This window comes from Mobula birostris, chromosome X (genome assembly GCF_030028105.1).
Source record: "Mobula birostris isolate sMobBir1 chromosome X, sMobBir1.hap1, whole genome shotgun sequence".
NCBI classification, from domain to species: Eukaryota; Metazoa; Chordata; class Chondrichthyes; order Myliobatiformes; family Myliobatidae; genus Mobula; species Mobula birostris.
The window spans coordinates 21,759,647-21,779,162 of NC_092402.1; the positions used below are offsets into that span (position 1 = coordinate 21,759,647).

Below are 19,516 nucleotides of genomic sequence, written 5' to 3' on the forward strand. Positions count from 1 at the left end.
GATTTTTGAATTTTCTCCCCATCTAAATAATAATCTGCCTGATTATTTCTTCTTCCAAAATGTACAACCGTACATTTCTCAACAATGTATTTCATCTGCTATTTCTTTGCCCACTCTCCTAAACTGACCTAGTCTCTCTGCAACCTTTCCGTTTCTTCAACACTTCCTGCTCCTCCACCTATCTTGGTGTCATCCGCAAACTTAGCCACAAAACCATTTAATCCATAATCTAAATCTAGTGCATTTAAGGCAGAGATTGATAGGTATCTGAGTAGCCAGGGCATCAAAGGTTACGGTGAGAAGGTGGGGGAGTGGGACTAAATGGGAGAATGGTAAAGTGGCAGAGCAGACTTGATGGGCCGAATGGCCGACTTCTGCTCCTTTGTCTTATGGTCTTATGGGCTAAATCATCGACATACATCGTAAAAAGAAGCGGCCCCAACACCGACCCCTGCGGAACACCACTAGTAACTGGCAACCGATCAGAATAGGATCCCTTTATTCCCACCCTTTGCTTTCTGCCTATCAGTCAATGCTCCACCCATTTCAATATCTTTCCTATAATTCCATGGGCTCTCATCTTATTAAGCAGCCTCTTATGCGGCATCTTATCAAAGGCCTTTTGAAAATCCAAATACACAACATCCACAGCCTCTCCCTTGTCAATCTTATTCAAGATTACCTCAAAAAATTCCAATAGGTTGGTAAGGCAGGATCTTCCCTTCATGAAACCTTGCTGGCTTCAGCCTATCTTGTCATGCACCTCGAGGTATTTCATAACCTCGTCCTTGAGGATCGACTCCAATAACTTTCCAACTACCGATGTCAGACTAATAGGTCTGTAACTTTCTGTTTGCTGCCTCCCTCCTTTCTTAAGCAGCAGAACTACACTTGCGACCTTCCAGTCCTCCAGAACCATGCCAGAGTCTACTGATTCCTGGAAGATCATTTCCAATGCCTCCACAATCTCCAAAGCCACCTCCTTCGGAACCCATGGGTGCACCTCATCTGGTCCGGGAGACTTATCTATTCTTAGTCCATTTAGTTTCCCAAGCACTTTCTCTCTAGTAATCTTGACTGTACCTAATTCTATTCTCTGAGACGTCTGGCTATCAGGTATGTTGCTAATGTCTTCCACTGTGAAGACCGATGCAAAATACTCATTCAGTTGCTCTGCCATTTCTTTGTTACCCATTATAATTTTTCCAGCATCATTTTCAATCGGTCCTATATCTACCCGTGTCACTCTTTTACTTTTCATATATTTAAAAAAAAACTTTGTATCCTTTTTTATGTTAATTGCCAACTTCCTTTCATAATTCATCTTTTCTTTCCTAATGACTTTCTTAGTTTCCTTCTGTAAGTTTTTAAAAGTCATCCAGTTCTCAGTTTTCCCACTAATTTTTGCTTCCTTGTACGCCGTCTCTTTTGCTTTTATTTTAGCCTTAACTTCTCTTGTTAGCCACATTTGTGCCATTTTTCCATTCATGATTTTCTTTTTTCTTGGAATATATTTTTCCTGCACTTTCCTTATTTCTTGTAGGAATTTCATCCAATTCTGCTCTACTGTCCCTCCATCTAGCTTACTTTTCCAATCGACTTGGGCCAATTCCTCTCTCATACCACTGTAATTTCCTTTGTCCCACTGAAATATCGAAACACCTGATACTAGCTTCTCCTTTTCAAATTTGAAATGGAACTCAATCATATTATGATCACTACTTCCAAGGGGTTCCTTTACCTCCAGCTCCCTAATCGCCTCAGGTTCATTACACAGCACCCAATCCAAAACAGCCGATCCCCTGGTGGGCTTATAGACAAGCTGCTCCAAAAAGCCATCCCATAGGCTTTCTACAAACTCCTTCTCCTGAGATCCATTACCTTCCCGACTTTCCCAATCTACTTTCATATTAAAATCCCCCAGAATTATCTTGACATTTTCCTTCTGACACACTTTTTCTATTTCCAGCTGTAATTTATAGTCCACATCCTGGCTGCTGTTTGGAGACCTGTATATAACTGCTATTAGTGTCTTTTTACCCTTGTCATTTCTTAACTCGACCCATAAGGATTCTACCTCTTCTGATCCTATGTCCCTGCTTTCTAGTGATTTGATATTGTTGCTTACCATCAGGGCCACGCCACCCCCTTTACCCACCTTCCTATCTTTCCTATACACTGTGTATCCTTGGATATTCAGCTCCCAATCACATCCATCATTTAGCCATGACTCGGTGATGGCCACAATGTCATATCTTTTAACCTGTAGCTGTACAACAAGGTCATCCACTTTATTTCTAATGCTGCGTGCATTTAGATCAGTATCTGTTACCAATTTTGTTATATTTCTATCACACAGCAAATTATCCTTCTTGCCATCTTTGCTGCAGAGTATCTTTGAGTTATTTCTATTTTCCTCTTCCTCAACCCTAACACCCTGGTTTCTTTCCTCCGCCAACTTAGTTTAAACCCTAACAGCTATATTAAAGAGGTGACCCCTTTTTATAAACAGATTTATAAACAAATAGAAGTGGGGAGAAAGATTGTTTGACAGGATAGAATTGGGGAGATCATTCCCCTGAGGTGAAGACTTAAATGAAGATAAATCTCTTCACTCAGCGGGCAGAAAGTCTTTGGAACTGCTTACCCCTGAGAACAATGGAGTGACTGATAGGTTGAGGAAGTAAGGGATATGGGGATAGGGTATAAAAATGGTTTTGAGGGAGGTGATCAGCAAAGATAGTTAGATAGCAAGTTTTGGCTGGGGGGGGGGGGGGTGGCACAAGAGATCCAGAGCAACATACAGAAAATACTAGAGCAACTCAGCAAGTCAGGCAGCATCTACAGAGGGGAATAAACAGTTGATGTTTCAGGCTGAGACCTCTTACCAGCACTCATGATCAAGTCTTGATGAAGGATCTTGGCCCAAAATGTTGACTGCTTATTCCTCTCCATAGATGATGCCAGACTTGCTGAACTCCTCCAGCATTTTGTGTGTGAGATCAGGAACACGCTATGTTCTGGACTGTGTGTGGAGACATGGGTTGGTATACTACAGCCCCAATAAATTACTTGAAAATGAGGGAAGTGTAAATCTCCATCAGGAGGTGACAAGCCTAACATCACAGGAAAGGAGATATATACAGAGTCTCGGACGTGAGTGCATTCTGATGCCAAGGTGCTCTCAATGATTGACCTCTCTAACATCACTTGTCCATCTTTTTTCTCATCTTCCTTACTGCTGTTCCAAGCTCTCCCTTGATCATCCATTCCCTTCATATTTCTGCTGCTTCCCTGTCCCTCAAATAATTCACTTTCCAATCTCCTCTTCCTTTCTGATTCTCTCTTGGTACAGGTGGTGTTTCAAGGACATGTCTGCTTTGCAGGCTTTGATCCCAAAGGTCATTTGTATGCCACTAGGCACTACCACACACTGTTCCTCTTTTACCATCCCTCAACATTGCCCCCAATTTCCAATCCTGGAAATGCATCTCCTTTACAGCCTATTGTGGAATTTCCAGCCCAGTATAGTTCAGAAGTAATCTTTCATCCCTGCTTTGCTGCCAAGAATGGAAGCTTAAATAGTGAAGTTATTGACAGGGTGATGTCCAACTTTGGCTGGGCAATTGGAAACATTAGTCATAGTCATACTTTATTGATCCCGGGGGAAATTGGTTTTCGTTACAGTAGCACCACAAATAATAAATAGTAATAAAATCATAAATAGTTAAATAGTAAAATGTAAATTATGCCAGTAAATTATGAAATAAGTCCAGGACCAGCCTATTGGCTCAAGGTGTCTGACCCTCCAAGGGAGGAGTTGTAAAGTTTGATGGCCACAGGCAGGAATGACTTCCTATGACACGCTCTGTGTTGCATCTTGGTGGAATGAGTCTCTGGCTGAATGTACTCCTGTGCCCAACCAGTACATTATGTAGTGGATGGGAGACATTGTCCAAGATGGCACGCAACTTAGACAGCATCCTCTTTTCGGACACCACCGTGAGAGAGTCCAGTTCCATCCCCACAACATCACTGGCCTTACGAATGAGTTTGTTGATTCTGTTGGTGTCTGCTACCCTCAGCCTGCTGCCCCAGCACACAACAGCAAACATGATAGCACTGGCCACCACAGACTCGTAGAACATCCTCAGCATCGTCCGGCAGATGTTAAAGGACCTCAGTCTCCTCAGGAAATAGAGATGGCTCTGACCTTTCTTGTAGTCAGCCTCAGATGGGATACTGACTACTGGCACTGTATGTTTTGATGTGCACGTGATAAATAAATTGAATTTTGAATCTGAATGGTATTCCAATGTAAAATATCCAGACTTGGTGGTTCACAGCCACTGCAGCAAGGCAGGGATGAAAGATTACTCCAACCCTTGGACAGGATTGGAAAAGTTTGATTAGCAGTCTGCTAACGTCACCACCACCCTCTCAGGGATGTGCATAGAACAAATATGTGTACAGCACAGGAACAAGACTTTCTGCCCATGATGTTATGTTGAATTAATTAAGCTAAAAATGGCTAATTAAATTAATTCCTTCTGCTTGCACATGGTCTATTCTCTGCACATTGATGCATCTGTCTAACAGCTTCCTATAAGCTTCTATCATATCTGCATCTTCCATGACTCTGGCTGTAGTATACATGCAGTGGCCACTTTATTAGGTACACCTGTCCACCTGCATGTTAATGTAAATATCTAATTAGTCAATCATGTAACAGCAACTCAATGCACAAAAGCATATAGATGGTCAAGAGGTTTAGTTGTTGTTCGGACCAAACATCAGAATGTGATCAAAGTGACAATGAGTATCTCAGAAATTACTGATCTCCTGGGATGTTCACATACAATAATCTGTAAGAGTTTACAGAGGATGGTGTGAAAAACAAAAAGTATCCAGTGATTGGCAGTTCTTTGGGCGAAAATGTGTTGTTAATTAGAGAGGTCAGAGGAGAATGGCCAGACTGGTTCAAGCTGACAGGGGGTGGGGGTGGGCAACAGTAACTCAAATAACCACACGTTACAGCAGCAGGGTGCAGAGAGCATCTCTGAATGCACAACACATTGAAACTTGGAAGTGGTTGGGCTATAGCAGCAGATGATCATTAACATACAAAAATATACACAGTGCCACTTTATTAGGTATAGACTGCACCTAGTAAAGTACCACCGAGTGTATATCCTTCTGTTCTTTAAAAAAAGGTATTTCCTAGTTGCTGCTATCAATGGTTTTATCTTGTACCCCTTATGGTCCAGAACATGATGATGAGCTGCCATCTTCAACTGCCACAGTATACCTGATGGTACGAGTCCCAGAGCTACCATGTAGGGGGTTCATGGACGCTGGAGAATATTTCCAAATTGCGATCATGTGCAACTACAATCACAGAATAGTTAGAAGCCAGGAGGTAGCTACTCAGCCCATCAAGTCCATTCTGTCATCTGTAGAATCTGTCAGCCATTCTTATTCCCCCATTCCCTCTCCCAGAGCCCTCTTTTCTAACATGCCATCCTGACTACATCATTGTTCATTTTTTGGCAGGGCCAAGATCCCAGAGCTCCCTTCCCACATTGTACTGTGGGGAAAAGGATTAGATTGAATTCATTTGTCACATGCACATCAGAACATAGAAGCACAAAGTGAAGTAGGTAGTTTTGCACCATTGACCAACGCACATCGATGATATGCTGGGGGTAGCCTGCAATTGTTGCAACACTTTTGGCACCAACATAGCATGCCCACAACTCATTAATCCTAACCCATGCATCTTTGGAATGTGGGATGAAACTCAAGAATATGGAACAAACCCATGTGGTCAGAGAAAGAACATTCAAGTTCCTTACAGACAACAGAGGGAATTGAACCTCAGTGTTATAGCTGGCACTGTTGTGCACTGTGCTAATTGTTAAGCTACCATGCTGTCATCACTATTTTTGGAAGCCACTTGGGCTGACACTTCCTTGGAACTCCATCACCACAGCCGTCCGAGGAAGTGGTTCCCCATGTCACTTAGTATGAGTAGTTAAAGATGAGCAGCAAAGACTGGCAGGCACAACACTGACATCTAACAAGTAAATGATTAACATGACACAGCTAGGGAATTCTGGCTTCTCCCTCCTTCATTTCCAGTCCTGATGAAGGGTTTTGGCCTGAAACGTTGACTTTTTATTCCTTTCTATAGATGTTGTCTGACCTGCTGAGTTCCTCCAAAATTTTGTGCATGTTACTCTGGATTTCCAGCATCTGCAGAATCTCTTGTATTAAGGAATCTTCAAGTCTTCCATCACATCCCACTATTGGACAAAGTCTGACAGCAAACCACATAATGCATTAGGAGAGGCGGCATCAGTTTTCTCGTAGATAAGTTTACACAGAAGTTTGGCGATAAGCCACTTGCTGAGAAACCGAGTTGGATTGCATTCATTCAGATCCATGGCTCACAGTCACTGCCTGAGCAAGCCTCCCTGCACTGGTCTTTCATAGTTCCCACAGCTACCATCACCACCCTGGACATTCCACTAAACAGAGTGGGCTGTGGGAGTCTTGAGCAGCACAAACAGCAGCCCTTCCTACAGGCCACCTTCTTGGCTCTTTGATAGCTCTTTCTCTCAAAGGCTGTCCCTGCTATTTCCAATGTGTCAGAGACAGCTGGAAATAGTTGAAAAGATCAAAAGCATTGGATGAGGCCCCTCATATGATTACTTGCTAATGATGAAGCAGTGGAATTGAAGGTAAATTATTAACCAGACTAGGAAACAGGCAGAGTGGGATTCAAGGACAAAGCAAATTGAACAGAGGCTCAGACTAGCACAGCGTCCAGCTGATATTCTGCAAAAATAAATATTAGAACCTTTAATTATTCACTATATTTATTAATGAAATACTCCATCCATTATCTAATTTTACTAAAGATACAAAGAAGGGTGGGCTTGTAAGCAATAGAGATGCAAGAAATACAACAGGAGAAACACATACTGCTCTTCGGGGGTGGGGGGGGGAAGTGTTGGCAAGTGACATAGGGGAAGATTTAGGCCATTTGGCTGATTGAGTTTGCTCTACCATTCTATCATTCCAACCCTCTTAACCTCATTCTCCTGCCTTCTCCCCATAACATTTGATGACCTTACTAATCAAGAAACCATTAACCTCTGCTTTAAGTATATCCAATAATTTGGCCACTACAGCCATCTGTTGAAATGAATTCCACAAATTCACCACCCTCTAGCTAAAGAAATTCCTCCTCATCTCTGTTCTAATAGGATGCCCCTCTCACTCTGCCGTACCCCCCAAATATCCGGACCTGCATCTCGTCTTTTTTGCACTACCTTACTTTCCATTTTTCTATTTTCTGCTTATGATTTAAAATTTAAATTTTTAATATTTACTATCGATTTGTAATCCAGGGAGCGGGAAGTGCGGAATCAAATATCGCTATGATGATTGCACGTTCTAGTATCAATCGTTTGGCGACAATAAAGTATGAAGTACTCCGAGGCTATGCCCTCTGATCCGAGACTACCCCACTATAGGAAACGTTCTCTCCACATCCACTCCATTTAGGCCTTTCAAGATTCGGTAGGTTTCAATGAGATCACCCAAATCAAGCGAGAGCAGGCCCAGAGCCATCAAACACTACTCATATGTTAATCCTTTCATTCCCAGAATCACTCTCGTTACTCTCCTCTGGATCTTCCCCAATGCCAGCACATCTTTTCTTGGATAAGGTTCCCAAAACTGCTCGCAATACATCATGTGGTCTGACGAGTGCCTTATAAAGCCTCAGCATTACATCCTTCATTTTATATTCTAGCCCCCTCGAAATGAATTATGTAACATTGCATTTGCCTTCCTTACTACTGAGTCAACCTACAAACTAACATTGAGGGGATCCTGCACAAGGACTCCCAATTCCTTTTGCATCTTTGATTTCTGAATTTTATCTCTGTTTAGCAACTAGTCTATGTCTTTATTCCTTTTACCAAAGTGATATGGATTGATGGAGGAAAAGATAATAGAGGTGTTCAAAGCCTCCATGGGAATAGGCCACAACTGCACTGATTCCTGGGATTTGCTAACTCTTAATTGGTCAATGTTGATGGGATGCACTGAGCACCTCAAGGGCCAAAGCTGGAGGCAGATAAATGTCCTGAGCAAATTGTAGAAGGACACCAGCACCTCCCAAAGTATTGTCCCATTCCTTCAGGCAGTCTGCTATTCCCACAGCACTCACTTCAGAACCCTCACAAAGTAAGTGGAAGCATGCCATTTTGAACCACATAGACTGCCATTGTAGACTGATAGCTCACACAAAACAGTGGCAAAAAAAAAAGGCTGGCACTGCAGCATAGAGGCTAGCATAATGTTTTACAGCACCAGTAACCCCGGTTCAATTCCCACCACTGTCTGTAAGGAGTTCATCTGTTCTCCCTGTGATCACATGGATTTCTTTTAAGTGCTCTGGTTCCTTCCCACATTCCTAAGACATATGGGTTAGGGTTAGTGAGATGTGGGCATACTGTGTTGGCACCAGAAGCGTAGTAACATTTGTGGACTGCTCCTGGCATATTCCCAGACAGTGTTAGTTATTGACACAATCAAGGCATTTCACAGTATATTTGATATTTTTATGTTTCAATGTATATGTGACATCTAAAGCTAAGCTAATCTTATCTTAAATGTAGGCAATGGAGCTGTCCAAGTTAGGCCCATGAAGAATAAAAAAGGGTAAGTTGATAAAAAAAAAGTTGGAACAAGTGGCTCAAAAGAACAGGCTCAAGGAACTAACTGTTTCCATTTCTTTGGTATGTAATTAAACGAGGGTTGAACGAGTTTGGAGTCGGACTGTAGGAGCCATGAGGTGGCTGTGATAACTGCTAAGCCACTGTGCTGCCTGGGAAGTGTATAATGTCTTAACATGATAAAAACTTCTTGATGAAAAATATATCCAGCTAAAAGTTTAGCCACATTTGAATCAAGTATATTGTTCTTCTAAGGGGTTGGTCCTCAGTTGACTTTAGAGACCAATCAGGGATCCACATATTTTGGTGCAGTGTAGGCCCTAATGTATCTCTGGGGTGTTCCACACAACCAGCACTCCGTAAAAAAAAAACTTACCCTTGACATTCCCCATACTTTTCTCAAATTAGGTGGGCATTTTCACCTATCTATTTCCAGTAGGAAGAATTAGTAACAACAGTTTGCTAGTTTTCAAAGTTCCGATAAGATGACAGTGCATTTGATCACAGCGGCTTCTACGGGATCAACAAAGGGTGCTATTATCCTCCTTAAACAGTTTTCTGATCATAAGATCCTGCTATACATTAAGAACTGAATGTACTGCAGGTCTACCCCATCAGCAAGTTGCTCGTTGGTGGAGAAAATGAAGGAGCTGCACATTGTGCTTTCTAATAGCGAGTAACTGCCTTGGTTGCTTTTCTTGTGCTTGCAACATCCTTTTAGACATTGTTAATGTGGAATGCCACAAGTTCAATTCACTGACTTATTGGCTGAGAGCAAGAGCAGGTGGCAGGGGAGCTACATAGCCTTGGTTGTAGTGAGGATGAGTCCCCAAGGTGTGGTGTCACCTGTTTCCTGTTTACAGCTGCCAGAAGAGAGGCCTCAGAGCCGATGTGCTCCACCAGGGGTGATAAGGAGCCGCATCCAGGCTGGGGACGGTGCTGCTCACACCCCCCCCCCCCCCCTTTTGCGTGGCTGTATCTTACAGATATCTTACTTGGGCTTGCTGTCTTATATGTGCTATGTGTGCTTTGCACTGTGGTGCTACTGTGTTTTGCTCCTTGGCCCCAGGGTAACACTGTTCCGTTTGGCTGTGTTCATGTATGATTGAATGACAATTAAACTTGAATTGAATGGTTTATTTTCTTTCATCACACAATGAAGTTGAAAGATATACTTACTGTAGTCCCAAGTCATTTTGCTCCTGCGGTACAAACTTGTAGAGCGCTACATACGTATGCATCTGCAGCATATCTTTACGGACTGAGGGCTTCCTAATCTATAGGGCAGAGAAAACAGCAACCTTCAGAGAAAGTAATGACACTATCACACAATGTTTCCCTTTCCACAAATGCTGCCTGGCCTGCTGAGTTAGTGATTCTATTGTGAGAATTGTATCATTGCATTACTCAACTTGGGCGGCATGGTAGCATAGCAGTTAGCTTTAATGCCAATACAGCATCAGTGACCTGGGTTCAATTTCCACGCTGTCTAAAAGGACTTTGTACGTTCCCCCAGTGACCACGTGGGTTTCCTCTGGGTGCTCTAGTTTCCTCTCACATTCCAAAGATATACGGGTTAGTAGGTTAATTGGTCACATGCATGTAATTGGGTGGCATAGGCTCATTGATCCGGAAGGGCCTGTTACTGTTCAGTAAGTCTAAATAAAATAAAATAAGCTTCAGGGTCTCTACAGGGAGGGAGGGCTTCAGTCAGTGCTCCTCCTGCTCCTCAGCCCATTTCCACAGTGACCATTGTGGGAAAGTGGGAACTCAATGGGTCGAGCAGCTTCTTTGGGAAGGAAAAGAATTATCGATGTTTCTGATTGTAACTGTGTATCAGGACTTCCCCTCCCACACCCACTCTCCCCCTCTCACAGATCCTGCTCAACCTGTTGAGCTTCTCTAGCATTGATTGTGGCTCAAGAATCCAGCATCTTACCCACCTGTCCCAATGCTTCTATCATTCTGTCTCAATTTTGATATTGCTCCTCGTGGATAAGAATTTGGGCAAACCAAGGTAGGTCTTGCATCAGCCTATGCTATACTCCCATGTTAATGTTCTGATCCATTAACATTTCTATTGATAATGATGCTCAGACCGTTTTCAATAATACTGTCACAATTCTACTACCAGACAAAGCAGTCATGATTTTCATCATTAAATCAATGAATGAATATAGAATTATTACGATTTCCTCCCAATTAGGCTGGTGCCCTTTAAGCAACCTACTTTTGAATTGATTTATTGAAGGACCATCTTCTGAAGGACTCATAGAAACATAGAAAACCTACAGCACAATACAGACCCTTCGGCCCACAAAGTTGTGCCAAACATGTCCCAACCTTAGAAATGACTAGGCTTACCTATAGCTCTCTATTTTTCTAAGCTCCATCCAAAAGTCTCTTAAAAGACCCTATCATATCTGCCTCCACCACCGTTGCCGGCAGCCCATTCCACACACTCAGCACTGAGTAAAAAAACTTACCCCTGACATCTCCTCTGTACCCACTCCCCAGCACCTTAAACCTGTGTTCTTTTGTGGCAACCATTTCTGCTCCAAGGAGAAAAGGAGAAAATCACTCAACCTATTCTCATAAGGCATGCTCCCCAATCCAGGTAACATCCTTGTAAATCTCCTCTGCACCCTTTCTATGGCTTTCACATCCTTCCTGTAGTGAGGTGACCAGAACTGAGCACAGTACTCCAAGTGGGGTCTGACCAGGGTCCTATATAGCTGCAACATTACTTCTTGGTTCCTAAATTCAATTCTACGATTGATGAAGGCCAATACACCGTACGCCTTCTTAACCAGAGAGTCAACCTGCGCAGCTGCTTTGAGCATTCTATGGACTCGGACCCCAATATCCCTCTGATCCTCCACACTGCCAAGAGTCTTACCATTAATGAACCACCTCACACTTGTCTGGGTTGAACTCCATCTGCCATTTCGCAGCCCAGTTTTGCATCCAATCAATGTCCGCTGTAACCTCTGACAGCCCTCCACACTATCCACAACACCTCCAACCTTTTGTGTCATCAGTGATCTTACGAACCCATCCCTCCACTTCCTCATCTAGGTCATTTATAAAAATCACAAAGAGTAAGGGTCTCAGAACTGATCCCTGAGGCACATCACTGGTGACCAACCTCCATGCAGAATATTACCCATCTACAACCACTCTATGCCTTCTGTGGGCAAGCCAGTTCTGGATCCACAAAGCAATGTCCCCTTGGATCCCATGCCTCCTTAAGTTCTCAATAAGCCTTGCATGGGGTATCTTTTCAAATACCTTGTTGAAATCCATATACACTACATCTACTGCATTTCCTTCATCAATGTGTTTAGTCACATCCTCAAAAAATTCAATCAGGCTCGTAAGGCATGACCTGCCCTTGACAAAGCCATGCTGACTATTCCTAATCATATTATACCTCTCCAAATGTTCATAAATCCTGCCTCTCAGGACCTTCTTCATCAACTTACCAACCACTGCAGTAAGACTCACTGGCCTATAACTTCCTGCGCTATCTCTACTCCCTTTCTTGAATAAAGGAACAACATCCGCAACCCTCCAATCCTCCGGAACCACTCTCATCCCTATTGATGATGCAAGGACCATTGCCAGAGGCTCAGCAACCTCCTCCCTCGCCTCCCACAGTAGCCTGGGGTACATCTCATCTGGTCCCAGCGACTTATCCAACTTAATACTTTCCAAAAGCTCCAGCACATACTCTTTCTTAATATCTACATGCTCAAGCTTTTCAGTCTGCTTCAAGTCATCACTACAATCACCAAGATCCTTTTCCGTAGTGAATACTGAAGCAAAGTACTCATTAAGTACCTCTGCTATCTCCTCCCGTTCCATACATACTTTCCCACTGTCACACTTGATACGTAGGTCCTATTCTTTCATGTCTTATCCTTTTGCTCCTCCCATACTTGTAGAATGCCTTGGGGTTTTCCTTAATCCTGCCCGCCAAGGCCTTCTCATGGTCTCTTCTGGCTCTCCTAATTTCCTTCTTAAGCTCCTTCCTATTAGCCTTATAATCTTCTAGATCATTAACATTACCTAGCTCTGTGAACCTTTTGTAAGTTTTTCTTTTCTTCTTGACTGGATTTATTACAGCCTTTGTACACCACAGTTCCTGTACGCTACCATAACTTCCCTGTCTCATTGGAATGTACCGATGTAGAACTCCACACAAATATCCCCTGAACATTTGCCACATTTCTTCTGTACTTCTCCCTGAGAACATCTGTTTCCAATTTAAGCTTCCAATTTGCTGCCTGAGATCCTCATAATTCCCCTTACTCCAATTAAACACTTTTCTAACTTTTCTGTTCCTATCTCTCTCCAATGCTATTGTAAAGGAGATAGAATTATGATCACTATCTCCAAAATGCTCTCCCACTGAGAGATCTGACACCTGACCAGGTTCATTTCCCAACACCAAATCAAGTACAGTCTCTCCTCTTGTAGGCTTATCTACATATTGTGTCAAGAAACCTTCCTGAACACACATAATAAGCCCCATCTAAACCCCTTGCTCTAGGGAGATGCCAATCGATATTTGAGAAATTAAAATCTCCCATCATGACACCTCTGTAATTATTACACCTTTCCAGGATCTGTTTCCCTGTCTGCTCCTCGATATCCCTGTTACTATTGGGCAGCCTATGAAAAACACCCAGTAATTTATTGACCCCTTCCGTTCCCAACCTCGGTGGACTTAACTCTCAACCAAGTAGGTACAACTTGAAGTTTCATCACCATGGCCAGAAGCAAGGCAGGGAGTGGGGGAGGGACTCCTAGACAGGCTGAAATGCAGAGCAATGCGACCCATCTACCCAGCATCTTGTTAGCAAATCTGCAATTGCTAGAGAACAAAATTGAGAACCTGAGGGCAAGATTGCTATTTCAAAGGAAAATAAGAAATTGCTGTGTCTGTGTTTTACTGAGATGTGCCTTACTCAGAGTATGCCACATAGAGCAATCAGACCCGAAGGATTCTTGATACACAGGATGCGATGAACCACCAATTAATAAAAGGCAAAAGGTGGGGGTGTGTATTTCATTATAAATCTTCTGTGGTGCTCTAATATGGTAGTTTTCTCCCAACTTTGAACACCTCATGATCAAATGCCAACCATTCTATTTACCAAGAGAGTTCCCAGTGATCCTGACCACAGTTTACATTGCACCACTGGCAGACTGTAAACAGGCACTGAGATACTACATGATGCTATCACCAAACAAGAAACAGTCCACCCCAACACATTTCCGATCCCAGTCAAGGATTTCAACCAGGCTTGTTTGAAGATATCCCTGCCCAATTACCATCAGCATACAACCTGTAACTCCAGAGGTCCCAACACACTAGACCACTGTTTTCGACGATCGGGAATGCCTGCCATGCTATCTCATGGGCATAGTGGCAATTCTAGACCAATCTTGAATCACTGAAGGATGCTCGACAGTTATGGCAGGGCTTGAATAATTATAAAGTAAAATCAAGTGACAGAGGTGACAACAGAGTTTTGCTTCCAGATGACCCCAATGCTCACTTTGGCCATCAAGACATGGTGGAACCATCACAAACTCCCATATCCTTGATGATTTGAGTCTCTGAGGCAGAGGTGAGAGCATCCTTCAGGAGGGTGAACCCACGGAATCCACAGAAAGCATCCAGCCCAGACAGGGTACATGGGCCAAGTATTAAAGACCCGTGCTGATCAACTGTCTGGACTGTTCACCAATATCTTTAGCCTGTCGCTCTGGCAATCTGAGGTACCCACCTGCTTCAAGCAGGCTTCATTTATACCGGTGCCCAAGAAGAACATGGTAACCTGCCTCAATGACTATCATTCAATAGCACTTACAGCCACAGTAATGAAGTGCTTTGAGAGGTTGGTGATGAAAGATATCGGCTCCTGCCCGAGTAGAAACTTGGATCAGTTCCAATATGCCTACCGACACAACAGATCCACAGCAGCTGCCATTTCATTAGCTCTTCACTCAACCCTGAAACATCTGGACAGCAAAGATGCGTACATCAGGATGCTCTTTATCAATTACAGCTCAGCATTCAATATTATCATCTCCTCAAAACTAATCAATCAGCTTCAAGACCCAGGTCTCAATACTTCCTTGTGCAATTGGACCCTTGAATTCCTCACTTGCAGACTCCAGTTAGTTTGGATTGACAACTTCTTCTCCACAATCTCCATCAGCACAGGTGCATCACAAGTGTATGTACTCATCCCCCTGCTCTACTTGTTTTATACTTATGACTGTGTGGCTAAGCACAGCTCCAATGCCATATTTAAGTTTGCTGATGATACCACTGTCACAGGCCGAATTAAAGGTGATGACGAATCAGCCTATGGGGGGAGGGGGGCGGATTGAAAATCTGGCTGAGTGTTTCCACAACAACAACCTCTCACTCAATGTCAGCAAGACCAAGGAGCTGATTATTGATTTCAGGAGGAGGAAACTAGAGGTCCATGAGCTAGTTCTTATTGGGGAATCAGAGATGGAGAAGGTCAACAACTTTAAATTCCTTGGTGTTATCACTTCAGAGGACCTGTCCTGGATCCAGCACATAACTGCAATTACAAAGAAAGCACAGCAGCACCTCTTCTTCCTTAAGAGTTTGTAAAGATTCACTTTTATATTTGTGTGCTGTAGCACTTATTTTTTATTCACAGTTATTTTGTAAATAACACTATTCTTTGCATTTCTGGTTAGATGCTAACTGCATTTCATTGGCTTTGTATCTGTACTCAGCATAATAACAATAAAGTTGAATCTAATCTAATCTAATCTAATGACACCTAAAACTTTGACCAACTTCTATAGGTGTGTAGTGGAGCGTATATTGACTAGTTGCATCATAGCCTGGTATGGAAACACCAATGCCCTTAAACAGAAGATCCTACAAAATGTAGCGGATATAACCCAGTCCATCACAGGTAACCCCTTCCGCACCATTGAGCACATCTACATGGAGCGTTGCAGGAAAGCAGCATTTGTCATCAGAGACCCCCGCCACCCAGGTCATGCTATTTACTCCCTACTCAGGAAGGTAGTACAGGAGCCTCAGGACTCACACCACCAGGTTCAGACCAGTTACTACCCCTCACCAATCAGGCTCCTGAACCAGAGGGGATAACTTCACTCACCCCATCACAACCTATGGACTCACTTTCAAGGACACTTCACCTCATGTTCATTCTTTCTTTTTTCTCTTCTTCCCTCACTCCCTTTCCCTCTCCCCTCCACCCCAAATTCTCCAGGCAGAGTACTTGGGGGGAGAAAAGGTGGCGCGACAGACTTTTAACATCATAAATCAGTGAGTTGTTTTGTTATGTCTCCCCTCTTGCTCTGAAAAGGGACACCTCTTTTTCCATTTATTAGCGAGAGAGAGACCCTGTGACATGTTGAATTGTTGGGTTAACAATTAGTTTTTGTTCTACTGCAGATCATGGTCTTTATTGGGAGCTTTGCTATTGCATGCTTTGTGGGTGGAGGGTGCTGATGCTTTTTCGTAGGAGTGGATGGGGGAGCGACTTTGCTTTGGCTGTTGCTTGTATGTGGGAAGGGTTAATGGGGGACTTCAGGATTCTAACATTTTTACTGTCACTCACTCTTTGGGGCACTCTTCTGTTTTCATGGATGTCTGCAAAGAACAAGAATTTCAGGATATATATTGCATACATTTCTCTGATATTAAATGGAACTATTGAACTTTGGTGAAGACATAATTTGATTATTGGGTTTTTAAGCCTATTTGTCACAGTCAATAAGTAACATACCATAAACTGCTGAAGAAACTTAGCAGGTCAATCAGCAACACACATAAAAGTTGCTGGTGAACGCAGCAGGCCAGGCAGCATCTATAGGAAGAGGTACAGTCGACATTTCGGGCCGAGACCCTTCGTCAGGACTAACTGAAAGAAAATCTAGAAAGAGATTTGAAAGTGGGAGGGGGAGGGAGAGATCTGAAATGACACGAGAAGACAGGAGGGGGAGGGATGGAGCCAAGAGCTGGACAGGTGATTGGCAAAAGGGATATGAGAGGATCATGGGACAGGAGGCCTAGGGAGAAAGAAAGGGGGAGGGGGGAACCCAGAGGATGGGCAAGGGGTATAGTGAGAGGGACAGAGGGAGAAAAGGGAGAAAGAGAAAAAGAATGTGTGTATTAAATAAATAAATAACAGATGGGGTACGAGGGGAAGGTGGGGCATTAGCGGAACTTTGAGAAGTCAATGTTCAATGTGTAGATGCTGCTTGGCCTGCTGCGTTCACCAGCAACTTTTATGTGTGTTGCTTGAAATTCCAGCATCTGCAGATTTCCTTGTGTTTGCGAGGTCAATCAGCATCTCTAGAGAGGAATAAACAGTTGATGTTTTAGATCAAGACCTTTCACCTGCACTTTCCAGGAAATACTGGCCACTATCATGTTAATGCAATGAAAGAGAGCCATTGATAGGGTTGACAGTAGGAAACCTCCCCCACCCCCAATAAGAGATGTCAAAAAAAAGAGGCTCTAGGTTGAGGGTGGGGGGTGTGCAGACAGTTAGAGAGGAGTTGAGATGAAGGGCCACAACCCAGAACATTGACTGTCCATTTTCCTCCACAGATGTGACTGACCTGCTGAGTTCCTCCAGCTTTTTGCGTGTTGCTCCACATGTAACATATACTTTCCCAGCACAATCACAGCCCTGCTGGGCTAGGGGATGCCATATTCCCTGCCCAATGGCTCAGCTTGGCTTCCAACTCACTCTGAAGTCCAGCTGAGAATTGCATGAAACTTTGCCCCTGGAGTATTGAGCTTTCCCAGCGTGCTCCACAACCCATAATTATACATTCCAAGTCAACATTCGTACACTAAACAGACACCCTCAGTGATCAACTCCCTTTCTTTAGAGTCAACAACCATGTCCCAAAAGGTTAGCTTTATTTGCACGTGTACATTGAAAAATACAGTAAAATGCATTGTTTTGCATCAAGTCAAATCACCAAAGTTTGTGATGAGGCAGCCCACAAGTGTCGACATGTTTTTGGTGCCAACATGACATGCCCACAACTCACTAACCCCAACTGTATATCTCTGGACTGCAGGAGGAAACTAGAGCACCCAGTGGAAACCCATGCAGTTACAGGGAAAATGTACAAACCCCTGATAGGCAGTGGTGTGAATCAAACCCCAATCTAAGAGCTGGCTGCTGTAAAGCATTGCACTAGCTGCTACGATACTGTGCTCTGAACTATGCAGTGCAAAACACAAAATATCATAAAAGTTGCACTGCACAGAAACAGGTTCCTCAACCAACGTTTTCTATACCAACTATAAAATACCCAGCTACACTAATTCCCACTTATCAGCAATTGGTTTGTAGCCTTCTGCTCATCTAAATACTACTAACACATAGTGAGAGTCTCTGCTTCCAGCTACCCCTCAGGCAGTGAGTTCCACGTACTCACAAGCCAAATGTGGGCAAATAGGACTAGAAGGCGATACCCCACAAAGGCGGAGTTCCCCGTCATCCAGGACATTGCTACCATCAAGGTGGTGGTACAGGAGCCTGAAGACACACATTCAATATTTCAGGTGCAGCTTCTTCCCCTCTGCCATGAGATTTCTGAATGGACAGTGAACCCATGAACACTATCTCACTATTTTTCCTCTCTCTTTTTGCACTACTTATGTAATTTTTATGCTTACTTCTTACTGTAATTCACAGTTTTTGTTATGTACTGCAATGTACAGGGGCAAACAACAAATTTCATGAGAAAATCTGTAGATGCTGGAATTTCAAGCAACACACATAAAAAATGCTGGTGAACACAGCAGGCCAGGCAGCATCTATAGGAAGAGGTACAGTCGACGTTTCAGGCTGAGACTCTTTGTCAGGACTAACTGAAAGAAGAGCTAGTAAGAGATTTGACAGTGGGAGGGGGAGGGGAGATCCGAAATGATAGCAGAAGACAGGAGGGGGAGGGATGGAGCCAAGAGCTGGAAAGTTGATTGCCAAAAAGGATATGAGAGGATCATGGGACAGGAGGCCTAGGAAGAAAGAAAGGAGAAGGGAGGAAGCCCAGAGGATGGGCAAGGAGTATGGTGAGAGGGACAGAGCCAGAAAAGAGAGAGAGATAGAGAGAGAGAGAGAGAGGGAGAGATTAATAATAAATAAATAAATAAATAAATGATGGGTGGGGTATGAAGCGGAGGTGGGGCATAAGCGGAAGTTAGAGAAGTCGATGTTCATGCCATCAGGTTGGAGGCTACCCAGACGGAATATAAGGTGTTGTTCCTCCAACATGAGTGTGGCTTCATCTTCCAGGTGAGGTGACACTTCACCTGTGAGTCGGCTGGGGTGATATACTGCGTCCGGTGCTCCCGATGCGACCTTCTATTCATTGGCGAGACCCGACGCAGGCTGGGAGACCATTTCGCTGAACACCTACGCTCTGTCTGCCAGAGAAAGCAGGATCTCCCAGTGGCCACACATTTTAATTCCGTCCCATTCCCATTCTGATATGTCTATCCGTGGCCTCCTCTACTGTCAATTCCAGGTGAGGTGACACTTCACTTGTGAGTTGGCTGGGGTGATATACAGCGTCCGGTGCTCCCGATGCGGCCTTCTATATATTGGCGAGACCCGACGCAGACTGGGAGATCGTTTCGCTGAACACCTACGCTCTGTCAGCCAGAGAAAGCAGGATCTCCCAGTCACCACACATTTTAATTCCACGTCCCA

At 43.6% G+C, this 19,516-nt stretch overlaps 1 protein-coding gene across 5 annotated transcripts in view; it reads right to left on the reverse strand.

The window, feature by feature from the left end:
• The window catches only part of LOC140191638 (SH3 and cysteine-rich domain-containing protein 2-like), a 248,317-nt gene that overhangs the window by 57,106 nt on the left and 171,695 nt on the right, over nucleotides 1-19,516 (reverse strand). For all 5 annotated transcript variants that reach the window (XR_011883864.1, XM_072249223.1, XM_072249222.1 and 2 more), the window contains one exon: nucleotides 9,930-10,027. Coding sequence is in view for 4 of the 5 variants with exons in the window: in XM_072249223.1 (XP_072105324.1) it covers nucleotides 9,930-10,027 (98 nt within the window). In the remaining variant the exon portion in view is untranslated. The remainder of the gene's footprint in view (nucleotides 1-9,929; nucleotides 10,028-19,516) is intronic.